Source organism: Lepisosteus oculatus, chromosome 12 (genome assembly GCF_040954835.1).
Source record: "Lepisosteus oculatus isolate fLepOcu1 chromosome 12, fLepOcu1.hap2, whole genome shotgun sequence".
In the NCBI taxonomy this organism is placed as follows: domain Eukaryota; kingdom Metazoa; phylum Chordata; class Actinopteri; order Semionotiformes; family Lepisosteidae; genus Lepisosteus; species Lepisosteus oculatus.
Genome location: NC_090707.1, coordinates 38296669 through 38320553, shown reverse-complemented (window position 1 = coordinate 38320553; position 23885 = coordinate 38296669). Strand labels below are relative to the sequence as shown.

The following is a 23885-nucleotide window of genomic DNA, read 5'->3' as shown; positions in this document are numbered from 1 at the left end:
AGGGCAGGTCCTGTAGGTTCTATAGCTCCACCCCTCTGGGCAGGTCCTGTAGGCCCTATAGCTCCGCCCCCACACCCCTCAGGGCAGGTCCTGTAGGTTCTATAGCTCCACCCCTCTGGGCAGGTCCTGTAGGTTCTATAGCTCCACCCCTCAGGGCAGGTCCTGTAGGTGCCCAGACTGCATCTGAGGGATCGCACTCAGTCTTGGCAACAGGCTTCAGCCACCCGGCTCTCACAGGCAGCTCTTCCTCCTTCTCGGCAGACAGCAGGCCGCAGGAGGACGGGACTTGAGAAAAGGGGAAACGGGAGCAGCTCGCTTCCAGCCCCCCCCCGACCCCCCCGGACCACAGGCCCTGCGGCAACTGCAGCGCTGCTCGGAGAGGCCCAGCGACGCGCGCGCACCAGAGGCGAGAGCGTCTGCATCACGCAAGGGAAAACTTCCCCAAGCGTAGGGCGTGTTGCAATTGTCAGCGACTTGCACAACGGCTTCCCAGCCCACCTGACGGACCCCCGCCAGCTCCAGACACTCCAGCTTTGCGCCGCTTAAGCCAAACTCTGCACCAGTTTACCAAGTGGGGAATAAAACACAGGCCTGAAAACCGGCCCCTCGGTCATTAGGCAGACAAGCCTCACCCCTTCTTTTTCATTGAAATAGAAATAGGGAACAAGCAGAACGGGGGTCCGGCCCTTAACTGCTGGAGGGACCAACATCCCCCGACTTCAGTCCCTTGCTGCATAACTGAAATACCTCAAGCCCAGCACCATGGTGTTTAAAAATAACTTCTCGCAAACCAAAACATTTGGTTTATCAAGTCTCAAAGATGTAATAAACCCCCCCTCTTTGCAAACCCGTTTAACTAGAAGCCCATTCCAGACCCTCCAGAGGCCTGGAAGACCAACTCCTGCTTCCGCAGTTGAGGAACTCCTGTTCTGTGACTGTACGGTGCCACCTGGTGGACAAACTCAAAACTGCACCCACTTAGGCACAGGTGCAATTAACTTGATTATTGCACAGACCCACACAGACACTCCCTCCACTCTCTGGGCTGCACAGAAAAGACAGGAAGCCGCAGAAGAGGTGGAGGCATAGGATAAACCCAAGAATTAGATATCAATTAAATAAAAGCAGCATTCTCAGTTATTTTTTATTATTCTCTTTACACAAGAAACCCCCCCCGCTGCCCGTCTCAGTCAGTTAAAAAGTCCAACACAATGCAAAACCAGTTTCTCAGATGGCTTGTATTAAGTTAAATATTCAGTCTTGAAAAGAGAAAGCCGCTTAAAGTTACATTAAAATACAGGTCTTCCGTTGGCATCAGAGTGGAGCTCGATCCCCGGTGCAGGAGCAGCTGGACCCCCCGGGATGACTGTGTGGGACGCGCCCGGCCCGCCCTGCGGCGCGGACAGGGGGCGGTAATACTGCAGGGGGTCAAGGAAGCCGGCCGGAGGAGAGCTCGATCAGGCTCCTGCTCCCCGTTCACCGCAGGTCAAACGGCTCTCCCCATGACAGACCGGACCCCCCCCTCCCACCCCCGGACTGTACAGCAGCGAGAGCTAGACCAGACCCCCCAGCCCCCCCAGTGACCCCCCGCCGCGGGTCCGGCAGAGCCGTCGGCCCCGGACTGCCACCAGCTGGCGCCGGGCCCCGCCGTCCCGGGAGCCGGAGGAATCCCAGCCGGCCGCGCGAGGGGGAGATTCCGGAAGGGCCAGGGGCCGCCGGAGACCAGATTTCCCACCAGGACATGGCGGCCCCCCGCCTCCCACCCGCCCAGCTCTCCCGGCGGAGACCCCGCCCCCCGCGCCGGGGTCGGGAGGAAGGGGTCGGCGGTGAAGTCGGATCGCGGCGCTGGTTCCCCTTGGTCCCGGTTCCGGCTGTCCCCACACCCCCAGACCCTCCCCCCACAGATGTAAACCATTAAAAACTCTGGAAGAAACTGGGAATGAACACACTTCCAGCAGCAGTAACTGAAGAGGAGCTGGTGGTGTGCGTGGGGGGGGAGGGGAGGGGAGGGGAGAGGGGGGGGTCACTCTCTAGTCTCCGGGATTGAACAGCACAGGGGGTGTCCTTCCTCTCTTCCTCCTCTCCCCAAGTCACCCCGGTCCCGCCACACAAAGCACCCCCCCACACCCAGCCTGCCAGAGGAAAGTGAAGGGGGGGGTGGGCAGACTGTGGACACCCCAAGCCTTACCCTCCCACCCCCCCACCCACCGGTCCATCACACCACCCCCAAATTCCCCGTCGCGGTGGGGGGGCCCTAGCGCTTGGACTTGGCTTCGGCCTCTTCTTTCACTGAAACAGAGAAGCGGGAGAGAGAGAGAGCCACAGAGGCGCGTGAGTGAGGCGGGGACAGGGCTCCCACAAACCTGCCGGACCGAGACCAGATCAGAGCCAGCCAGGCCCGGGTCCAGAGAGAGAGAGCCGGCAGAACCGGCCAGCAACAGCACAGCGCAGAGCTGTTGCAGACTCCATTATGGCTCCCTGACAGATTTTGGGGTACACACCGATCCCCCTTTAACTCAGCTGAGCCTGCAGCTGCAGCCCTGGCCCAGGAGAACCACAGCAGTAAGTGGGTTTTCTCCCAGCTCCACCAAAGTGGTCTTCACAGGATCGATGAGTGGACTGACCGCCCCTAACCGACACGCCTCGCAGGCCGGCGCTTCCCGGCCGCTGAAGGAGACCCCGGTGGCCGGCGGCCCTCCGCAGGTCGGACAGTTATTCCCAAATCAAAGCACTGACTATTCCCTGGGCCTCTGAGACGGTCAAGCCTTCCTTCAGAAGAATCGACAGGGGAAAGAGGACACCAGCGGAAACGGTGCGGAAGCGCATTTAAAACTGGGGGCAGGTCCTTTGCGCAAAGGGTGGCAGGGGCATGGAACGGGCCGCCCAGTGGAAGCCGATAGCCCGGCTTCTGTCAGCCGAGACGAGACCCTGGGATCAATTAGCTACTAACGAGCCAGCAGGCTGGAGGGGCGCGTGCACGGCGTGCCGAAGGAACACGGAGCCCGCGTCTCACCTTTCCTGAGCTCCTCCCTCTTGCGGGCGGCCTCCTCCCGCTGCTTCTTGATGATGGCCAGCCGGGCGAGGTCGGCCCTGGCCTGCTCCGTCTTGCCCTCCAGGTGCAGCTTCATGTACCTCTCCTTCGCCTTCTGCTTCTCGATCTCCTCCCTGGAAACACCGCAAAGGAGACGTTCCAGGCGCGGCCCCGACTGAACGCCGGCGGGTACGCTCCTCCAACGGGTGGGGGGGTCTGGAACAAGCCGCCCAGTTTGCGGCTGAAGCCGATACCCCGGCTCCTCTCCAGAAACAACTGGGTGAGCTCCTCCAGTCAGGACAGGAGGCCCTTCTTTACACAGAGGGTGGTGGGGGACAAGCTGCCCAGCCATGCCTGAAGACTGGCAGTACTGTGTGTGTGTGTGTGGTTGAGAAACCGGGTCCCTCGGGCCTCTGCTCCAGTCCTCACCTCTCTCTGCGAGACAGCTCTTTGGGCACGGAGACGTCAATTTCCGCCACCTTCTTGCTCTTCTGGGTGACTCTGTTGGGGTTCTCGATCTCGATCAGCCCCTCCACGCCCTTCTTCTTCTGCTGCTGTTCCGAACGGGGTCGGTGGGGGGAGGAACAGGGAGAAAAATGACCAAGATCAGATCCCTTTATTGGCCCTTTACAATTTCTTGCATGAGGAATGTGTCTTTTCCCAGAGCCCAGCTTGCTCTCCATGAGACACACAGACAGGGAGAGAAGCTGGGGGTCAGAGCGCAGGGTCAGTTGGGGTTGAGGGCCTTGCTCAGGGGCCCAACAGAGTAGGATGCACCTGCCACTGCCGCTGTAGACACCGTCTCAGGAATATCCCCCAACACCGGCGACGTGCCGCGTGGATACGGCCCGGGGTTTTATACACACTGGCGTAAGGGTGACCGGCCAGCACACGGCGCCCTGACCGCAAGAACAGGGTGGGGCCTGACAGAGAAGCAGACAGTCGGCCCCCCTCCAGGGGCAGGGAGCTCTGCCGTGAAACCATCGGAAATATCCCGACCGCTCGACGGTGTCCACGAGCTCAAGCCAAACACACGGATCCGGGATCAGCGACGGGCCGGGAAAGAGCCAGCCCCCCCCTCCACCGACGCGCCGTGGGCCGAGCGGACCGCAGGCAGCCGAGGGACCCCCACAGCCCCGCTCGAAACAGCCCCCTGCCACTCACGTCGTAGTCCTCGTCGCTGCTCTCCTCCTCGGACCCCGACGGGCTCTCCGGGGCCGCCCCTCCGTTCTCCTCCTGCCCGGAGAGAGACGGCCGTTAAACAGGACCGAAGAAAACACAGCCCAGGGGAGAAAACAGCCTCATCGTCCCTCCTCTCCTCACCACGACGACGACCGCTGCTGTACCAGGCGGCACCGGCGCTGACCACTGCAGCTGACCCGGTGCAGAGAGGGCTGAGGGGTTCTGGAGTCAGGGGGGACAGTGGGAGGTGTCCCTGGGCCGGGGGGGTTCTGGAGTCAGGGGGGACAGTGGGAGGTGTCGCTGGGCCGGGGGGTTCTGGAGTCAGGGGGGACAGTGGGAGGTGTCCCTGGGCCGGGGGGGTTCTGGAGTCAGGGGGGACAGTGGGAGGTGTCCCTGGGCCGGGGGGGGTTCTGGAGTCAGCGGGGACAGTGTGGTGTCACTGGGCCAGGGGGGTTCTGGAGTCAGCGGGGACAGTGTGGTGTCACTGGGCCAGGGGGGTTCTGGAGTCAGCGGGGACAGTGTGGCGTCACTGGGCCAGGGGGGTTCTGGAGTCAGCGGGGACAGTGTGGCGTCACTGGGCCGGGAGGTTCTGGAGTCAGCGGGGACAGTGTGGTGTCACTGGGCCGGGGGGGTTCTGGAGTCAGCGGGGACAGTGTGGCGTCACTGGGCCGGGAGGTTCTGGAGTCAGCGGGGACAGTGTGGTGTCACTGGGCCGGGGGGTTCTGGAGTCAGGGGGGACTGCAGGGGGTGTTGTGGGCCGGGGGGGGTCTGGAGTGTCACTGGGCCGGGGGGTTATGGAGTCAGGGGGGACAGTGTGGCGTCACTGGGCCGGGGGAGGTTCTGGAGTCAGCGGGGACAGTGTGGCGTCACTGGGCCGGGAGGTTCTGGAGTCAGCGGGGACAGTGTGGCGTCACTGGGCCGGGAGGTTCTGGAGTCAGCGGGGACAGTGTGGCGTCACTGGGCCGGGGGCTCCGGCTGTGAACTGGGGGAGACCACAAGCTCACCTTCTCCCTCTCCAGCCGCATCTGTCTGTCGATCTCCTCCGGGTTACTGAACTGCTTCCCGCGGCCCTTGTGTCCCTTCTTCCCTGGAGCAGAGAGGAGGACGGAGAGAGGGAGAGGGAGAGGGAGGACAGAGAGAGGGAGAGGGAGGACGGTAAACGCGAAGTCTGGGAGCACATGGGGCCGCAGCAGCCGGGACTACCGCGACTCCACGAGCTGAGCCGCCGCAGGAACGCGGGGCAGCCTTGGACCAGTACTGGCTGACCCACGGGCCGCCGGACCCGGAAAGCGAACCAGCCTGCAGATGCTACAGCGAGCTGCGCCATGCTGGCGGTCCCGGTCCCGGTCCCGGTCCATAGCTGCACCCCTCTCACCGAGCACGCCCGCCCGCAGACGGGTCCCTCGCCGCTACGGCATCAGGCATGTCGGAGGACACCCCACGCTTGCGGGCTGAACCAGACTAACGAGCACTTTCCTGTCAGGAGCCTCGGCAGCTGCCTCACCAGGATGAGCCTACCCTAAACCCGACAGCCTACTGTAACCTACCTCCTCTGGGCATGACGCCGTCTAAGGCGTGGCGGATAAGGCCTCACAAAGCAGAGAAAAGAAACGAAACCAAAACGTCTCTAACGGCCGTTATGTTGCTTCAAACACAATCTTTTCTCTTCTTGATTTTTTTTCTTCTTCCTAGGAAAGGCCTCACGCTCTCCTGCCTCCCGCGTCGCTCGGGTTTCTCTCCCTCTGTGTAAAGAAACTAAAAAAAAAACCGGGGAGGCGGGACGGGAAGTGCGAAAGTGGACCAATGGCGAGCCTTAAAGTGAGATTGACACAGAGTGTATCCATTCTGAGAATGTGACGGGCCGCAGGCTGGGGGGTTGATGGAGTGTGACAGCAGCCAATAGAAAAGCAGTTCCTGTGAAGGGGAGCGGGACTTCCGGCAGCGGTAATGACAAGCACGTTTTCGTACGCCCCGCCCACTTAGACATCCCGGCGAGTCCTTTGGAGGAAAGCAGTACCGTATAAAACTGCACGAAGCGCAAAAATATGTGCACAATCACAACATAAATGAATGATATTTATAGGACTTTCTGTTTCTGTTCTGGAAAGCAAGTGGAATGCTTCTGGTGTGGATAAGTAGAAACAGCTTTTTGTCTACAGCTAAGAAACACCGCTTATACTCGTAAAGTTTGACGCTCCTTTTTCTTGATCATACGGTAATTATACTATTGCATCATTTTTCTCCATTGAAAAATAAAATTCTGCGCACAGGCTTGTTGCCAGTCCCAGGCTGCGCGAGTGACGTGTTAAAGCAGTAGGCGTGTGCTCCTGGCGCCGGCTGGAGACGCAACTGCGACCTCTGGTGAAGTGGGCAGCACCGTGCCGTCTTCATCACGGCGCGGGGTGGAGCGTCTGCTCGGTTCGGCCAGTTCGCGCTGGGCTCCGGTTGATATGAGTGTCGTGAGCTCTCCGTGCGAGCGAACCGGCAGAGGAGAGGCGAGGGAACAGAGAAGCCATGAGAGAGATCGGGCGGCGGAGCAGAAGACAGGAGAGGGCATCACTGTGAACGGATGGGCGGAACAGCATCGTATTTAACAGAACCGACCTGTACAGAGACAGTAATGCACCAGACATCAAAACACATCGACTGGGAGGTTTATTACTAATAAAAATACAAACAGTAATAACGAGACAGGACAACGTCTCATGCAATGTATAATGCATCACTGCAGTTTAAGAAAATGATTCAAATAACTCGCAGAATTGACTAAAAACAGTTTAAACTTTTGGAAGAATTCGACCTCCTGACTGGCATCTACAATAATCATAGTAACCTGTTCAGGTCATGGGGATCCCCTCCACCCCCAGCACCAGTGTGCAGCCCCACCTGGATGATGCGCCAGTACACTCCCCACACACCAGCTCTCAGGAGGTACTTCTTTACACAAAGGGTGGAGGGTGCCTGGAACAAGCTAGCCAGCCATGCTGTTGAAGCTGATACCTTGGCTTGTGTGTGAGGTACCTGCACTGCGTACAGACAGGGGCAACTATAACTATAACAACGAGCTGTTCAACAGCTGGCTCTCACTCTGAAGCACCAGGCTGACGAGGAACAGGAGCTGAAGAGAGAGTTTGATTCTGTTTGGGTGGAATAGGTTTCAGGCCTGACAGCAGACACACCTGTAATGAAGGAATGTGATATAGAGGAGGGTGTGATACGAATCCTCACCTCGTACTTATAAAGCAAATGTGTTCATTGTAGCAAAAACCAAGGAAATTATAAACAAATGTGCCACTTGGCAGAATATTCCACCTACGTTAAAGTGACCAAATAAATGTTTGGTTTAGTTAAGAGCAATTTAAACTCTGAACATCATGACTCAATTAGAGCCTTAACACAGACCACAGTCACAGAGACTCAAGACTACATTAAGAAAAAGCAAGTAGTTAAAGTGGACTACAGTGACAGCTACATACATGAAATAATCAGTATATTACTGGTGCATGTCACAGAATATGAATCCCAGCACAAATCATTTGAATTTAAAACTGAATTCAAAGTGGATCTGTGCCTGTATGTGTGTGACATTGCAGTACAGGAGTTCACTGAGCTTCACAGAGCATTCAGGGAGACTGATGAGCCTCTGACTCACCTGAGCAGTAAGAAAGGAGACTATTACAGCATCTTCAGGAAGTTCTGTCAAGGTGCAACATCCACCACTGTGTTTGCAGACTTCCTGTGCAGCAAACTGAAGCCGTCACTCCTGCAGGCCGTCTATGACAGAACAGCCATTGACGTGGCTGGAGACATGAGGGCCAATTTCCCAGCATTCAGTGGGAACAGGTCTAACCTGGAGAAGCACATCCTGAGGGCGCTGGCGGAAGAGGAGAACTTTGACAAGTTCATGACTTACATCCATCACCCAAGGAAGCATTTTGAAGAATTTATCACCCAGTCTGTAAGGCCGTCTTATCTCATGGATTCTGAACCCAGAATCCTTGGGATCTTCAAGGACAACCTGGATCTACTGCAGCACCATGTAACTGCTGCAGCTTCAAGCGCGGTGGAAAGGGTTCAACACCAGAAGGAAGGTGTGCACGTGTGGCTGGAGATGTTCTCCAGGGAGCTCAGAGATGAGCTCAGGTTCACAGAGCATGACCTGGCAGGTGCTCAACACCAGGGCATCGGTGACTTTGACTTCCTTAAGGAAGCAGTGACTGGTTCTCTCCAGAAGGTCACTGAGGGTTTGAGGAGAGTCTTGAGCTGTGTCTCCTCTGTGGACATGGGCATGTTCAGAGAGACCCCCGATGAGATCCTGTTCAGGCTGCTGTGTGGGTGCTGGGCTCAGTGCCCCTTCTGTAAAGCCATCTGTACCAACACCATGGAAGGACACCCTGGGGACCACAGTGTCCCCTTCCATCGGCCTGAAGGGGTTACTGGGAGGAAGTGGAACAAGGCAGACCAGCTGTCTGTTGACATCTGCACCTCTGCAGTTGCTAGTACTGATTTAATCATGTTGTCTAACGACAGGAGTGTGCCTTACAAGATGTACAGAGAAGCTGGTCCAGAGCACGCCCACTGGAGCATCACCCCGGACTGCTCTGAGCAGCCCTACTGGAAATGGGTTGTGTGCCGATTTCAGGAGCACCTGGAAAAGAGGTATTCTGGAATATTCTGCGATCGTGGGGCGATTCCCGAAGGATGGAAGAACATCACCAAAGAGGACACTGTAAACAGCCTGAAAGAGTAAGGCCACCAGACGAAATTGAAAACAAGAATAATTAGGTTTTCTCTATTTTGGAAAACATGATTATTGTTCAAAAATTAATCATGTCAAAATTATGCAATAATTGCTTTTCAGAATTGCATAAAATCTGCACTGTGATTCTCTGATCTGGTGGACTGTTTTAGTAACAGGGAGAACTTGTGCTGTTATCATAGTACCTATTGAATTACTCTACACTCTTAAACCCTGCTGCGCTGTACAATTGACAGTCACTGGAGAGAAAAGTCTTTTTCTTTCGTGTACCCTAAATAAATGAAGAGAATTCTAAACCTAAACGAATTCTGACTGATCTTTCTTCTGAAAAGGTCTCCCTTATCGCCTTGATGAGCTGATCCCACCTGCTGCTGTTGGGGTGTGAATGTTGAATTCGTTTTTTATTTAAATTCTATTAGAAATTTAAAGAATCAAAAGGCAAGAAATACAATGGAAATAAGTAAAAAGTACAATTTTTAGTTTTTACATTCGTGAATTCCTCTGGCTGTGAAGTCTCTATTTCTGTATCTATTTCATTATTCTGTTTCCTTTTTTTGTATTTCTGGTGTTTAAATAAAAACTTATTTTAAAAATATATCTATATTTAAAAAAAAGGATGTTGGGGTGTGATAATAGGAATATAAACACCTGAAAATGTCCCTCGAGAATACGGGTTTCTTTTTATCCATGAAATCATTAAATCTCGTGGATATCTTCACATATCAAAGGCCGTCTGCTGTTTGTTGGATATGAGATTTTTAAGATGTAAAGTTTTCTTCAGTTAAAACCAGCTTTTAAGAATCAATAAACGAATGGAAAAGTATATCCTTCTCTGTGTTATTGGTTTTATTGGGTTCTCTTTATCTATTTTTATGACTTGGATGAAGATATGATCACATTTTAGGTCAACTTTATGCAGAAATTCAGAAAATTTCTAGCACCACGGTAGATTGAAATATTGGCAGATTCACAGCATTTCTGGAATGAATCAGAAACAGCTCTCACAGAGGGAGATCACTGTGCTGTAAGCGATAATCCTGCAAGAGGCTGAGAGTCCCACAAGATCTGCAAGCTGGACCAACACAGGAGACAGATGTTCAGCGTGTGTTGCTTCCAGCAGTGATCACAAACGTACTAGCCTGTGACTTTTCACAGCAAGATCTTCTGCTGCTCAATATTGCTGATATTGCTGATGACAGGTGTTAATCTGGAATATTTGCCAAAGTCGTGTTCGTTGCTTAAAATGTCAGTGCAGCTACAAAAGCCACGCTTGTCACGCTTCCTGATGAAAGTTACTGCAGCAGTAAGAGGTTCCTCTTGAAGCTCAGTCTATAAACCACAGCCAGTCGCTGCTGTTCAGCTCCCTTATTAGTGTTCATGACAGAGGCAGGAAGGGGGTGTTTAACCGTTACTTCTGCTCTTCTGAAATGGCGACTGGCGGCGCGTCTCGTCCGAGTGAGTATTTCTGTCAGTTTCGAAGGGTGGTTTGAAATTGAATTGGAATTGAGCTGTTCTTTAAGAGTTCACCTCATTTCTCCATGTTGAAAACAAAATGTGACATCAAACAGAAGTGTGTGAAGATAATATGGGCATAAAAATTGAGGATACAGTTTTACTTTCACTTTACAAAAAGCAAAAAGACTCTGAGCAATGGCTCATTTATTAACATTAAGCCGATAGACTGGTTGCTTTAAGGAAACAGCTGATTGGATTCCTTGAATCAATTAGATATACAATACTGAGCAAATAGGCTGAATTCTCGTAGTTCTTGCACTTTCAAAGGGTGGTGTGCTAAGTCCTGAAGGTGTGTCAATTGCAAAAGTGTGGAAACTTATCAGCATCAGACACGTTCAATCTGAAAGAGATGAAGAACTATTGTTATTAACTTGAAATGCGCCGAAGATGAAATAATTCCAATTGCAGTTCATGAGTAGACTTACGTGGACTGTAGGTTTTGTTTCTACACCTATTTTGAGGGTATAAGTTTACAATTATTTTATAAAAAAGTGCTGTGAGGATTTAAAGTGTTTTTTTCTCTGTCAGCCTGATTTAGATACTGATTTTTTATTATAATGATTAGCATTTTTATTGTAAACTTAATTTTCCACTTGAATTCTTTCCTCCACAGTCGATCCAAAAACCAACCAAAGAGTAAAATTGCAAACATTAAATTAAAATTGTGGTTGGAAAATGAAGGATACTGTTTCACTTTCGAGTTCTTGAAAATGATTGTCACCACACGTCATTAATCCACATTTGTTCAAGAAATGGCTGAAGGATTAATACTGATTTGCAAACAAGCCAGACAGGATGGAAAATAACTCTTCTTATTATTAGTGTTTACTGAGAAATAGTTTTAACCAACACCTGCTAAAGAGGACACGTGATATTGACACAAGAAGTTTAACACCATACAAGTACGGTACATCTGTTGCACCATATCATCATAAACGAAAGTAAAAGTCTCAGATTTCGAATGTAAGATTGTTCACTTCTCAAATTAACCACTGCTGTTAGTCGGGAAAGAACGTTGCCTTGGCCCATTGATCTTCATGCGCAGATCTTGACCACAGGACAGGAAGCTGATTAAACCTAATTCATATGAAAATGGATATACATGTATATAGAGTCTGTGAAATAGATTTTTTCTATGTGGGGTGGCTTGTCTCCATGTTAAACCATTGGCAGAACTGCCCCTGCATTACATGGGTCCTATTTTCTGCCCTACTGAAGTGCAGCCCCACCTGGGAGACACACAGTGATCATTCTGCATCAGCAGCCCCACCTGGGAGACACACAGTGGTCATTCTGCACCAGCAGCCCCACCTGGGAGACACACAGTGATCATTCTGCACCAACAGCCTCACCTGGGAGACACACAGTGATCATTCTGCACCAGCAGCCCCACCTGGGAGACACACAGTGATCATTCTGCACCAGCAGCCCCACCTGGGAGACACACAGTGATCACTCTGCACCAACAGCCTCACCTGGGAGACACACAGGGATCATTCTGCACCAGTAACCCCACCTGGGAGACACACAGTGATCGTTCTGCACCAGCAGCCCCAGCTGGGAGACACACAGGGATCATTCTGCACCAGTAACCCCACCTGGGAGACACACAGTGATCACTCTGCACCAGCAGCCCCACCTGGGAGACACACAGGGATCATTCTGCACCAGCAGCCCCACCTGGGAGACACACAGTGATCATTCTGCACCAGCAGCCCCAGCTGGGAGACACACAGGGATCATTCTGCACCAGCAGCCCCACCTGGGAGACACACAGTGATCATTCTGCACCAGCAGCCCCAGCTGGGAGACACACAGGGATCATTCTGCACCAGTAACCCCACCTGGGAGACACACAGTGATCACTCTGCACCAGCAGCCCCACCTGGGAGACACACAGGGATCATTCTGCACCAGTAACCCCACCTGGGAGACACACAGTGATCATTCTGCACCAGCAGCCCCAGCTGGGAGACACACAGTGATCATTCTGCACCAGCAGCCCCACCTGGGAGACACACAGTGATCATTCTGCACCAGTAACCCCACCTGGGAGACACACAGTGATCATTCTGCACCAGCAGCCCCACCTGGGAGACACACAGGGATCATTCTGCACCAGTAACCCCACCTGGGAGACACACAGTGATCATTCTGCACCAGCAACCCCAGCTGGGAGACACACAGTGGTCATTCTGCACCAGTAACCCCACCTGGGAGACACACAGTGGTCATTCGGCACCAGTAACCCCACCTGGGAGACACACAGTGGTCATTCTGCACCAGCAGCCCCACCTGGGAGACACACAGTGATCATTCTGCACCAGCAGAATTCTGTTTGTTTAACAGGTGGAGGTCAAATTCTTCTGCTTTCCTGTTTTAAATGGAAACTGACAAGTGGGGATCGAGGGGAGAAGCTGGGGGTGCTCCTCCCCTTCCTCTATCACTCAGTTTCCTCTGTGCTATTTAAACCACGCACTTGTCTGAAGTTTCCTTTCCTCCCTCCTCCTCCTCTTCTGTCGTGTTGCCTTGGCACGCAGGTTCCCTCTGGGGAGTCTGTGAAGCTCACTGAAGAAATAAAGTGATGCTTTTGTATGGATTTTGCTAGATTGAATAGAAGAATTAGAAAGGATTTTAACATTTTTTGCCTTTTCCAGGTGTTTCAAATCTTGTGAAAGTGAAATATAGAGATAAAATGAAGTTCGTGAAGCTGCAGAAAGATGCTGATGGCTTTTCCTACCAAAGTTTCATTTCTGATGGTGAGATATTTATGTTTTAAATCATCTTGTTTCAGAGAAAGCAGTGGGAAGAAACTGAAGATTTTCAGTTCTCTTCAGTATATTAAAGAGGGGGTGCAGTGGTACAGCAGTTAGCATTGCTGCCACGCAGTGCCGGGGCCCTGGGTTCAGTTCCTGGGGTGCTGTCTGTGTGGAGTCTGCATGTTCTCCCCGTGTTCATGTGAGCTTCCTCTGCATGCTCTGGTTTCCTCCCACAGTCCAGAGACATGCTGGTTCTGCTGTGAGTGTGTGTCTGTGTGTGCCCTGTGATGGACTTGTGTCCTGTCCAGGGTGTGTGTCTGTGTGTGTCCTATGATGTCCTGTCCAGGGTGTGTGCGTCTTGTGATGGACTGGTGTCCTGTCTGGGGTGTGTGTGTCTGTGTGTGTCCTGTGATGGACTGGCATCCTGTCCAGGGTGTGTAAGTGTGTGTGTCTGTGTGTATCTTGTGATGGACTGGCGTCCTGTCCAGGGTGTGTGTGTGTCTTTGTGTGTCCTGTGATGGGCTGGCGTCTTGTCCAGGTGTACCCTGCCTTGTGCCTTTTGCTTGGTGAGGTGGACCGTGGCTCCCCAGTAACCCTGTACTGGTAGGAAAATGGAAGGATGTATATATATTTGTACTCATTATGTATGAAATTAACATGCCTTTCTGTCACTGCTCTCTCTTCTACAGTCCTACAGAAATTCTCCTTGGCTCCAGGCACTCAGGTGGAGGTGACAGATGACACAGGGACAGAAGTCGATGAGGACGTCTTCTCTGACCTGCTGACTGACAACCCACAGCTGGTACTGGTCGTTTGTGAAAAGACGTCAGCTGGTGAGGGATATTTTCAGACCGAATTCAGCAGACCAGTCTGTCTTAATAGTTCTGATTGGTGTCAGCTGTGCTCTCATCTGTCAAACCCTTGTCCCTGTTCAGATGACAATCTGCCCAGTCAAGATTACAAGAATAATCTTTCTGCTGACGACTCCAAGGATCATCTCTACAGGAAACAATGGGGTCCGGAGCCGAAGGTAAGAGCACAACTGGACAAGCAGCTAAGAGAGTGATAATTCAAAATATCTGTTGTGAGTTTTCCTACACCATTTCTTTGTGTACTGTAATGTTTCATATGGATATTTGATCTGCTCACTTTGTTCACAATGCTATTAATCCAACACTGGGGAAGGAGATCAGTGCTGCACCAGCCCTTTGAGACAGCAGTGTGGTGCGACACTGAAAAGATTCCCCACTGCTTCCATTTCCTGAGACTGCAGTGGACAGAAGCTGGATGACAAGATCCAAGAATATGTCGGGTAAAGGGACATACACTGCAGCCTGTCTTGTAGCATGGAGACGATAATTAGAGGCTTATTAAATTATTGAGAGGGTTTTATAAAGGAGATTGCTGATAAGGGTAGGCAATCCAGTTAGAGGCTCAGATAGAAGATTTGGCTTAAAGAAAAATAAAAAAAATTAAATCTTAAAGATTCTGCTTAAAAAAACACAAAGAAATGGAACGCTCAGGCTTAAGATTCAAAAGGTAACATACAGTAAGGGCAGTTAACGATGTGCTAAACGTTACTGCTCAGTCGGTTTCAGATTCGCGACAGGAAGATCCCAGGTTCAGCAGCTACACACAAGTGGTCTGCAGTTTGTAGAAACTGTACTACAAGGGCAGCCTGAGTCCTCAGCCATGAGCTCCTCGCTCAGCAGGGACAGATGCTTCCCTTGAACATCAGTCTGGGATTGAGGTGCTGAAGGAAGGGCAGCAGATGAACTGAGAGATCAGAGAGCAAATACAGTCATCTCCCCACATACGAACCTCCAGTTTACAAATTCAGTAAATATATTCTGTGCCCAATTTTCTTGTGCAGATTCATTTTTACTGAACTCAATAAGTACAGCAGCACGTGCTGGGTCTGCCCTGCAGAACAAACACTGCTAGGGGTTCCCAGCTCTTATATACAGTACGGACTGAGAGACAAAAGTAACGACAGTGCTTCACACTTTAACATGTGACAGGAGTTGACGTTTCTAGTGTTCTCCTTGCTCATGGCTTCCTCCGTTTATTTTCCTCCTTTAACACTTGCAGCAGGGCATTTGTTGTTGCAGCTGTTGGTACAGGTCACCTTTGTTTGCTCTAACAAATATTTTGAGATGCCCTAAGTTAACAGATTTCAGTGATCACTCTAACGGCATCTACAATATAGTTCAGTACTAATATTGTAGTGCTGGATATGTGCAGTATAGATAAAGGTCCTACTTCAGTCCCTCCTGTTAACCACCTGCCAACAGCCCAGGCAGGATATCTACAACTCTCCACGTACACATCAGCAGAGCCCGTCGACTCGTTTGACCTGACGTACTGGGTGATCGCACTCTCTCTTACAGCCTTAGCTGTTCCCTGTTGGAAGAAACCCTATTAGAACTCTAGTTCCTCTTCTCTGACTAGAAGAACAAAATAATATCATTTCATGAACAGAATTCTCACACTTTGATAACAAATAATAACACTAGTCACAGACACTAGCAGAAAGGCTCCTGATGTGGCAGCTGCCCAATGTCTCACCAGTTGTGCAAAGAGGTGTACTCACCGAACATTACTAGTCTGCCAGCCTGACCACTCTTCCTTGTTCTAGACTGACTTTTAATTTCTTCTCCTGCAATGATTGTCTTGCCTCTGTAATTGCTGGACTCCACCTCTCCTAGTTCTCCATCTTCAGTCAGCTCTGCACTCCACCAGGGCTTAAATGACAAGAACCCTCTAGTGTGAAGGAGCCTGACACTGGTGGGCAGAACGTGGATTCTGGTGGCACCAGGCAGTGCAAACCTTGAGGCACACCATGCCTGGATAGCAAGAAAACAGCACTGGTTGGCGATCTGTACCGTCCTTAAAGAATCAGTGATTGGTTCAGAAGAGGTTTTATTAAAACTGGCATTATTTAATATATTAAAGCAGTGCCACAAGAGGATATACTCTAATGAGCTGACTTAGTGCATTATTCACTAAGTGGTGAGCTGTGCTATTCCACAGACCGAATTTTCTAACATTCATGATCCTTGCTTTCCTAAATCAGTTTAATTAGCAAGCTTCATTACTATTACACTGATCTATCTGAGGAAGGGTAAACCAGTAAAGGAATTACAATGGCTTCCATATTTCCCCACCACTGGACAAATTGCCACCAATGTACTATTCATTTGGTAAGATTAGTTCCAAAATATGTTTAAATTATCATGTTTGACTTGATCTAATCAGTATCACATAAATACCTAACAAGCTGTCCAAAAGCTTTCCAACTTGTGGAACAGATGTAGTAGAGATAGTTCATTTCCCTTAGAATTGGTGTAAAACACACAATTTCAGAAACTAGACTGCAACCTAAAATGCTTTCCTTGGTTGTCTCATACTATAAAGAATATCACCAGGCACTTCTGCCTTCAGTTCCAGGGATGATGTATTCATTTTAAAACTGTGATTGGGCCTGTTATATTGAAATGTGATTGTGTGTCTTACAATTAGTAAATTCTACATATGCAAGTTAATTCATAATGAGTGAATGTGCATAATGTGAAAACTCAGTTGGTTTAGATTTTTTAATTATCTTGCCTGTAATTATTTTAATGAAAGAAGTACATAGTGAAACCCCGTCTTATTAAACATACTAATCAATGTGTTATTCATTTTGAAGGAAATCACCAAAGGAAATCAAAACGTATCTGTTGACTACAGCTACAAGAAAGAGCATCATAAAATTGACTGGGAGTCAGGACTCTCTACACAGAACATGTCCAGTGTAAAAACGGAGAAGACACAGAACCGATTCAGTGAAGTACAGCAGAGACAGATGCAGGATTTGCAAACTCAGTTAACTGAGGCAAAACTGGCCCTTGAAAATTTGAACACATACCGATCCCAAGGTAAAAATGTTAAAGACAACACAGTGCAGGCTTCCTTACAGCAGCTCCAGGCAGCGTTAGATTTACCCATAAAGCACTGGATTCCAAACTGGATGCATTTAAGAGACCTGACATATCACTTAAGTGATCAATTACAAGTCATGGAGTCATTGGTTTTGAATCCAGAAAAGCTGCCCGATGAAGAGATTCTGTCGTCCGCATCAGGAGGCCTCGCCTTGCAGGGTTTGTACAAGACCTGTGGCCCAGGAGGCATGCTGGAGACACGAGACCGTCTTCTAAAAACACCAGACCGCTTCTGTCTTTCTGACCCAGTGCACAAACCCAGGTTTGACCAGCACGAAGCTTTTTCCAGTGAGCAGGAGACAAGGTTCAGAAAAGCCCTGGAAAATGCAGCTTATAGCATGAAGAGCACCAGTCTAGATCCCAGAGTGGATGCAGAGTATCAGTCCGTTAAATTTTCACAAGAGGAGCTAAACAACCAATCATCCAGGACCTACACATCTATAACAAAGTACAATTGTATTCCATTAGCATCTTGTCAGTTTGAAATTGACCAGCTCCGTCTCTCAGACTCTGCACTCGCAGCACTGCAGGAGATAGAACAGAATTTGGATCATGCTGGAGCCTCAGACAGGCGAAAGAGGATTGAGACGTTTTTTGAAAGGTTTGGTTCTCATGCGAATCGGGGTCCTCTTCACTTTGGGGGAATATTCTTCTGGAAAGCTCATTGTGAGGGACACAGTGCAAATGACCTTTTGGATGACAAGCAGCTCATGGATGAAATATTGAATAAGTACATTGGTGAGGGCTTTTGTGGGTTGCAGTTCAACAGTTTATCTCAGGTTGCTATTAAACACATAGAATTCTCTGTGTCACAGACTGGAGGGCCTTCTGGAAGCAACAGCTATCTTCCCTGGAAAGCTAGCATTGTTTCCCACAGCAAAACCTGGAGTGTGATAGACAGGAGCCTCAGTCTCCTGCCGGTGTGGGACATCATCATGTCCAATCACAGCGGTTGTTTTAAAGATGCGAGCAGAATCTGCACTGCTCTCTCAGAGGTGTACAATCACAGAGCAACTGATGTTGTGGAGAGTGGGCCTGATGACCTCACCAGGTACCCAAAGCATGAGGAAGGAAAGTCTATGTCAACTGAGACATGGGAGAACAGAAACAAACCACACTGTGCTACCAGAGATCAAAGTGTTAAAAAACCTCTGAAGACTACGATAGAAAGACCTAGAAACAAGTTAGTTTCAAAGACACCACAAACACAGAAAGACAAATGCAGCGAGCTGGTCTGTAGGCTGGGACTAACACGGTTTTATCCCAGTAAAATGTCAACATCTGATGTTCTTGCAATCAGCAGATCTCCATTACTGAAGGACAAGCCTCTGGAAGAGCAGGACCTGTCTTCTGCTTTTCTACAGAAGCTGTTGATGCTGGATTACAGAGCCAGACATGTGACAGTCAAACAGGAGAGCAGTGAGGGGAGAAGCTTTCAATCTGGGAAGGCAGGAAAGGAAAGTGATTTCAGCAGCTTTTTAAATACAGGAAAAAGACCCAGCACTGATGTGACGGGACAGCTTGTCCATATTCATCCGATGGATGTCCAGATGGCTCTTTTGTACAGTGCAGACAGTTTTCTGAGGCAGTACATGGTGACCAAGCTGTGCTTCTGTCAGTACGCCCTGCCACTGCTAGTGCCCAGTCCTGTCACTGAAGACATCGAGTTCCCACTGTGGACATTCCAACAGCTTCAGAAGAGCTGGAAGACAGTAGACAGCTCAGGCAAAGTCACCAGCAGGACCCTGCCTGTCTATAAGGTCAAGGTCCCAATGGTGTCCTTCTTCAGGCTTGGCTCTGTGTCCTCTTCCAAATCCCAGATCCTGAACTCTCTCATCAGCACACAGAGACACAACACGTTCTTCCACAGACACTGCCCAGGCAGCAGCAGGAGCTGTCTCTTGCTGGACGGGCTTGTGGAGATCGCCTGGTACTGTCCTGCAGGGAGGAGTGATGATGTTTTTCAGGACTGTGTTGCCTTCTGTAACCTGCGTGGAGATGCAGGAGATCACAGGAGGCAGAGGGAGTTTCTAGTTGGTGCTGCAGCTGTCAATGTCGTCCTCCTGGCTGATCGTCACCTCGATGATGAAGGCAGGAACATCTTAGAGGAGCTCTTCATCTCCCCCAGGCCTCTGATCTGTCTGCTTGCTGAAGAAGACACACCTCTAACTGGAGTGTCTGGGAACAAGTTTAAAATAGGACTCAAGGACAGAAATCAGGCTGAAATTGTTGGAGAACTGACAGGGACTATTAGGAATTGTTTTAAGAGATCACATCCCACCTTCAGTCTTGAGAGTGTTGCTAGAGGCTGTGGGTTCAGGGTTGATGAAGACAGTGAGGACTGTAAGAGAGGGAAGGACAGTGCCCTGGAGGTAATACAGCTGCTGAAGAAAGTGGACATTTCCAAAATCAAGGAGACCTTCCTGCCCTGTCAGGGAAAACTGTGGCATGACTGGTGCCAGAAGAACAAAGATCTTCATCGCTTACATGGCAACATTGAACAGACCAGGAGTGAAATACTGCAGGAAATAAAAAAAATAAGAAAAAAGCAAAGAGACTTTGGACTCAGCGAACTGATGAAAATGTATCTAAAAAAACTGAAGTCACACAAAATGATACCACAAATGTACTTCCTGAAGTGGCTGGGAGTCTTTATAGATGCTCACTGTTCAGATCAGCTTTCAGAGCTACATCACCAATATGACGCCAAATGGACAGAGGTGTTGACTTTAAAAAAGAAACATGACAAATCAGAAGTGTTGAACAGGAGACAGAGAGAACTGGAGTCACTGTCAAAGCGGCTGAATGAAGCGACTTTTGGGCTGGAGCACCTTCTGAGAGAGATGGGTCAGATTTATGAAGCCTGGGAATCCCAGCCTGGAGAAACAGGGAAGGACGTTTCCTCTTTCCCTGACCTGGCTGCAGATCTCCTGATCGCTGGGAATCCAGTGGAACTGATGGATGGAGACGCTGCTCATGTCCCTCTGAGGTGGATAGACTCAGTCCTGGGCACAGTGGTCGAGAGGCTGGGAGACCAGAGAGTCTTTGTGCTGTCAGTGCTGGGCCTTCAGAGCTCGGGGAAGTCCACCATGCTGAACGCCATGTTCGGCCTGCAGTTTGCGGTCAGTGCTGGCAGGTGCACCCGGGGGGCTTTCATGCAGCTGGTCAAGGTGAAGGAGGAGCTGAGAGAGGAGCTCAAGTTCAATTATGTTCTGGTTGTGGACACCGAGGGGCTAAGAGCCCTAGAGCTTGCTGGGAAATCCACCATCCATCATGACAATGAACTGGCCACATTCGTCATCGGTCTTGGAAACATGACCCTGATTAACATATTTGGAGAGAACCCTGCAGAGATGCAGGACATCCTGCAGATCTCAGTCCAGGCGTTTCTCCGAATGAAGCAGGTGAGGCTGAGTCCCAGCTGCATGTTTGTTCACCAGAACGTTGGGGAGATCACAGCTGGAGAGAAGAACATGGAGGGGAAGAGACGACTGCAGGAGAAACTAGACGAAATGGCTCGTTTAGCGGCGAAGGAAGAGGTGTGTGACGTGGAGTGCTTCAATGATGTCATCAGGTTTGATGTGAAGAGAGACGTTCACTACTTCGCACAGCTCTGGGAAGGAAATCCTCCGATGGCTCCTCCTAACCCCCGGTACAGCGAAAATATTCAGGAACTCAAGCAGGCGATTCTCTCCACTGCATCACAGCAGAAAGGCTTGAACCTGTCAGAGTTCAGAATCAGGATTCAGGATCTTTGGAAAGCACTGCTGAATGAAAACTTTGTTTTCAGCTTCAAGAACACCCTGGAGATCTCAGCGTACAGGAAACTGGAGGTCAAGTATGGAAACTGGTCCTGGAAACTCAGAAGCCACATGCTGGCCATCGAGAACAAGCTGCACAACAGGATTGAGAATGGACAACTGGAGACAGTGGACAAACACAACCTGCTTCAGGACACGAACGAGATTCATGAAAGTATCCAGAAAGAGATGGATCAGTATTTCAATGATGAAGACAACGAGATCTTGGTTCAGTGGAGAGCAAGAACTGAGCTGAGAATCAAGGAGCTGAAGGATGAGCTAATTGAGGGAACGAGAAGGAAATTGGATGAACTGATCCAGCTGAAAAAAGGCTGTAGAAAGCTGGATGATCAGAAGACTCAGTATGAAAACAAGCTGTTCAACAGGAGCAAACAGCTGGCTCACACACTGAAGCACAAGGCTAGCAATGAACACGATCTGAAGAGAGAGTTTGATTTAGTCTGGAAGAAATGGGCATCAGATATAACATCTGCCATGCCAGACATTAAAGACATCAACATACAGGAGGATGTGATGAAGATCCTGACACAGATGTTTGAAAGTCAGCTTGTGTATTCTAACAAGTATCATGGTCTTTATAAAAAAATCTGCTACCTGTCAGATTATGCTGACTATCTTATAATAAACAAACACAAATATACACCTGGATTCATGAGTTATCAACTAAAGTCTACAGATCATGATGAAATTAAACGTTTAGTGCAGGACCTAGACAGAAAGGCTGAGGAATACATTAAAAAGAAGCATATGGCTAAGATGGGTTACAGTGAAAGTTACATACAGGAGATTTTAAATGATGTTTTGGAACGTATCAAAGCTTTTGAATCAAACACCAAAAAATATGTGTTTAAAAAAGAATTTAAAGTTGATGTTTCACTGTTTGTGTGTGGCATTGCAGTACCGAAGTTCACTGACCTTCACAGAGCATTCAGGGAGGCTAATGACCCTCTGACTCACCTGAACAGTAAGAAAGGAGACTATTACAGCATCTTCAGGAAGTTCTGTCAAGGTGCAACATCCACCACTGTGTTTGCAGACTTTCTGTGCAGCAAACTGAAGCCGTCACTCCTGCAGGCCGTCTATGACAGAACAGCCATTGACGTGGCTGGAGACATGAGGGCCAATTTCCCAGCATTCAGTGGGAACAGGTCTAACCTGGAGAAGCACATCCTGAGGGCGCTGGCGGAAGAGGAGAACTTTGACCAGTTCATAACGTATATCCATCACCCAAAGAAATACTTCAAAGAATTCATAACCCAGTGTGTTTTGAAGTGGTCCTTTACAAATAATTCCACTGTGATCAAGTTGTTCGAAGAAAACTTGGATCAGCAGCAGTCCTGTATAGCTGCTGCAGTTTCAAGAGCAACAGGTGATGTGATGTCGAGGAAAGGGAATGTGGACACGTGGCTGGAAACATTTTCCAACGAACTCAAAGACAATCTGAAATTCAGTGAGAACGACCTGAAAGGTGTCCAGTACCAGGACATCAGTGACTTTGACTTCCTTCAGAAAGCAATGACTGATGCTCTCCAGAAGGTCACTGAGGGTTTAAGGAACGGCTTCAGCCTCTCTTCAGTTGACATGGGGAAGTTCAGGGAGAAGCCGGATGAGATCCTGTTCAGGCAGCTGTGTGGGTGCTGGGCTCAGTGCCCCCTCTGTAAAGCCATCTGTACCAGCACCATGGAAGGACACCCTGGGGACCACAGTGTCCCCTTCCATCGGCCTGAAGGGGTTAAGGGGTTAAAATGGTATCAAACAGACAATCTCTCTGTTGACATCTGCACCTCTGCAGTTGCAAGTGATCATTTAATAGTACTAGATGATGGTCAAAGACGTGTTCCTTACAAGAGCTACAGAGAAGCTGGTCCAAAATACGCCTGTTGGAGCATCACCCCTGACTGCTCTGAGCAGCCCTACTGGAAATGGTTTGTGTGCCGATTTCAGGAGGACCTGGAAAAGTATTACTCCAGGAAGTTTCAAGGAAGAGGTGTGATTCCCCAGCAGTGGAGGGAGATCACAAAACAAGAAGCTCTAACAAGCCTAGAAGAGTAGCTCTGGCCAGTGTGTGTGCTGTCCTGGCTCCTCTGGTCTGCATCAGTGGGGAGAGAAAGCTGGACCTGAGCTCACTGTTCTCTCTGCTGTGCACAGTTAACACCAGCACAGCTGCAGGGCCTGAGGTCCTGCTGTCACCCTGTCGCATGATGCTCTGTTGTTATAAGTGTTGAATCCACTCATGAGTCTTTTTAAATGATTTAGATCTGATTCACAGACTAATTCTTTAACTTGTAATAGCAGTGATAGTAGCTTTTTTCGTGTAATAATCACTTTAAATCACTCTTGCTATGGAAAATATACCATTTTATAATAATGAGGTGCATTTAAATCTTCTTTACTGTAGAACAATAAACTCATAAAATTAATGTCATCTACTTGAATTCTGGCTTGTTTCTTTGTTCCAGATTATGGCAAGGTAACATCGAGATTTAGGTCAATCAGCACCAGGACCCACGACACAAAAACAGCTTTTTTTCCCCAGGCAGTGACTCCTATTAATCACTGAACATTACTAACATTTGTGTTATTAAAATTGAATACTGATTAGTTTACAACTATGGCATTACATGCATTAATAATATTATTATCTGTATATGGTTATTTATTATGGACAGTTTAATTATCACTTATAAATATGTATATCTGTATGGTGTTATCACACATAGGTAGAGTTTTGACACATTCTTGAAGTGCAATATATATTTTTCCTCTAAATTCTGAAATGGATATTATGATTTATGTGTCTATGTATATAAAGTATATCTGTATGTATATGTTCTG

At 49.3% G+C, this 23885-nt stretch overlaps 2 protein-coding genes across 4 annotated transcripts; one reads left to right on the top strand and one right to left on the bottom strand.

Annotated features, from left to right (window-relative positions):
* Window positions 1-1130: 1130 nt before the first annotated feature.
* pdap1a (pdgfa associated protein 1a) lies at window positions 1131-5976 on the bottom strand. Of its 2 annotated transcripts, none has more exons than XM_069197056.1 (6): window positions 5761-5976; window positions 5218-5300; window positions 4196-4267; window positions 3461-3585; window positions 3014-3165; window positions 1131-2289 (listed from the first exon to the last, which is right to left on the bottom strand). In XM_069197056.1, exons 1-6 carry the CDS (start codon window positions 5771-5773, stop codon window positions 2255-2257), a joined length of 480 nt encoding a protein of 159 aa, XP_069053157.1. In that variant the 5' UTR covers window positions 5774-5976; the 3' UTR covers window positions 1131-2254. The 2 variants fall into 2 exon arrangements, with proteins under 2 accessions (XP_069053157.1, XP_069053158.1); XM_069197057.1 differs by having other exon boundaries at window positions 3461-3582.
* A 4380-nt stretch (window positions 5977-10356) lies between these two features.
* On the top strand, window positions 10357-23475 carry LOC102698030 (interferon-induced very large GTPase 1-like). Of its 2 annotated transcripts, XM_069196991.1 has the most exons (5): window positions 10357-10427; window positions 13145-13246; window positions 13936-14079; window positions 14182-14276; window positions 16938-23475. In XM_069196991.1, exons 1-5 carry the CDS (start codon window positions 10400-10402, stop codon window positions 23100-23102), a joined length of 6534 nt encoding a protein of 2177 aa, XP_069053092.1. In that variant the 5' UTR covers window positions 10357-10399; the 3' UTR covers window positions 23103-23475. The 2 variants fall into 2 exon arrangements, with proteins under 2 accessions (XP_069053092.1, XP_069053093.1); XM_069196992.1 differs by lacking the exons at window positions 10357-10427; window positions 13145-13246; window positions 13936-14079; window positions 14182-14276 and adding an exon at window positions 14316-16449.
* Window positions 23476-23885: the final 410 nt, after the last annotated feature.

Bases quoted from the DNA above. Each gene is read 5' to 3' on its own strand.
- pdap1a (XM_069197056.1), bottom strand. The intron at 3,586-4,195 runs GTGAGTGGCAGG...CGTTCGGAACAG, and splicing joins GCAGCGACGAGGACTACGAC to CAGCAGAAGAAGAAGGGCGT. The intron at 3,166-3,460 runs GTGAGGACTGGA...CGGTGTTTCCAG, and splicing joins GAGCTGTCTCGCAGAGAGAG to GGAGGAGATCGAGAAGCAGA.
- LOC102698030 (XM_069196991.1), top strand. From the start codon at position 10,400: ATGGCGACTGGCGGCGCGTCTCGTCCGA. The intron at 10,428-13,144 runs GTGAGTATTTCT...TGCCTTTTCCAG, and splicing joins TGGCGGCGCGTCTCGTCCGA to GTGTTTCAAATCTTGTGAAA. The intron at 14,277-16,937 runs GTAAGAGCACAA...TTCATTTTGAAG, and splicing joins AATGGGGTCCGGAGCCGAAG to GAAATCACCAAAGGAAATCA.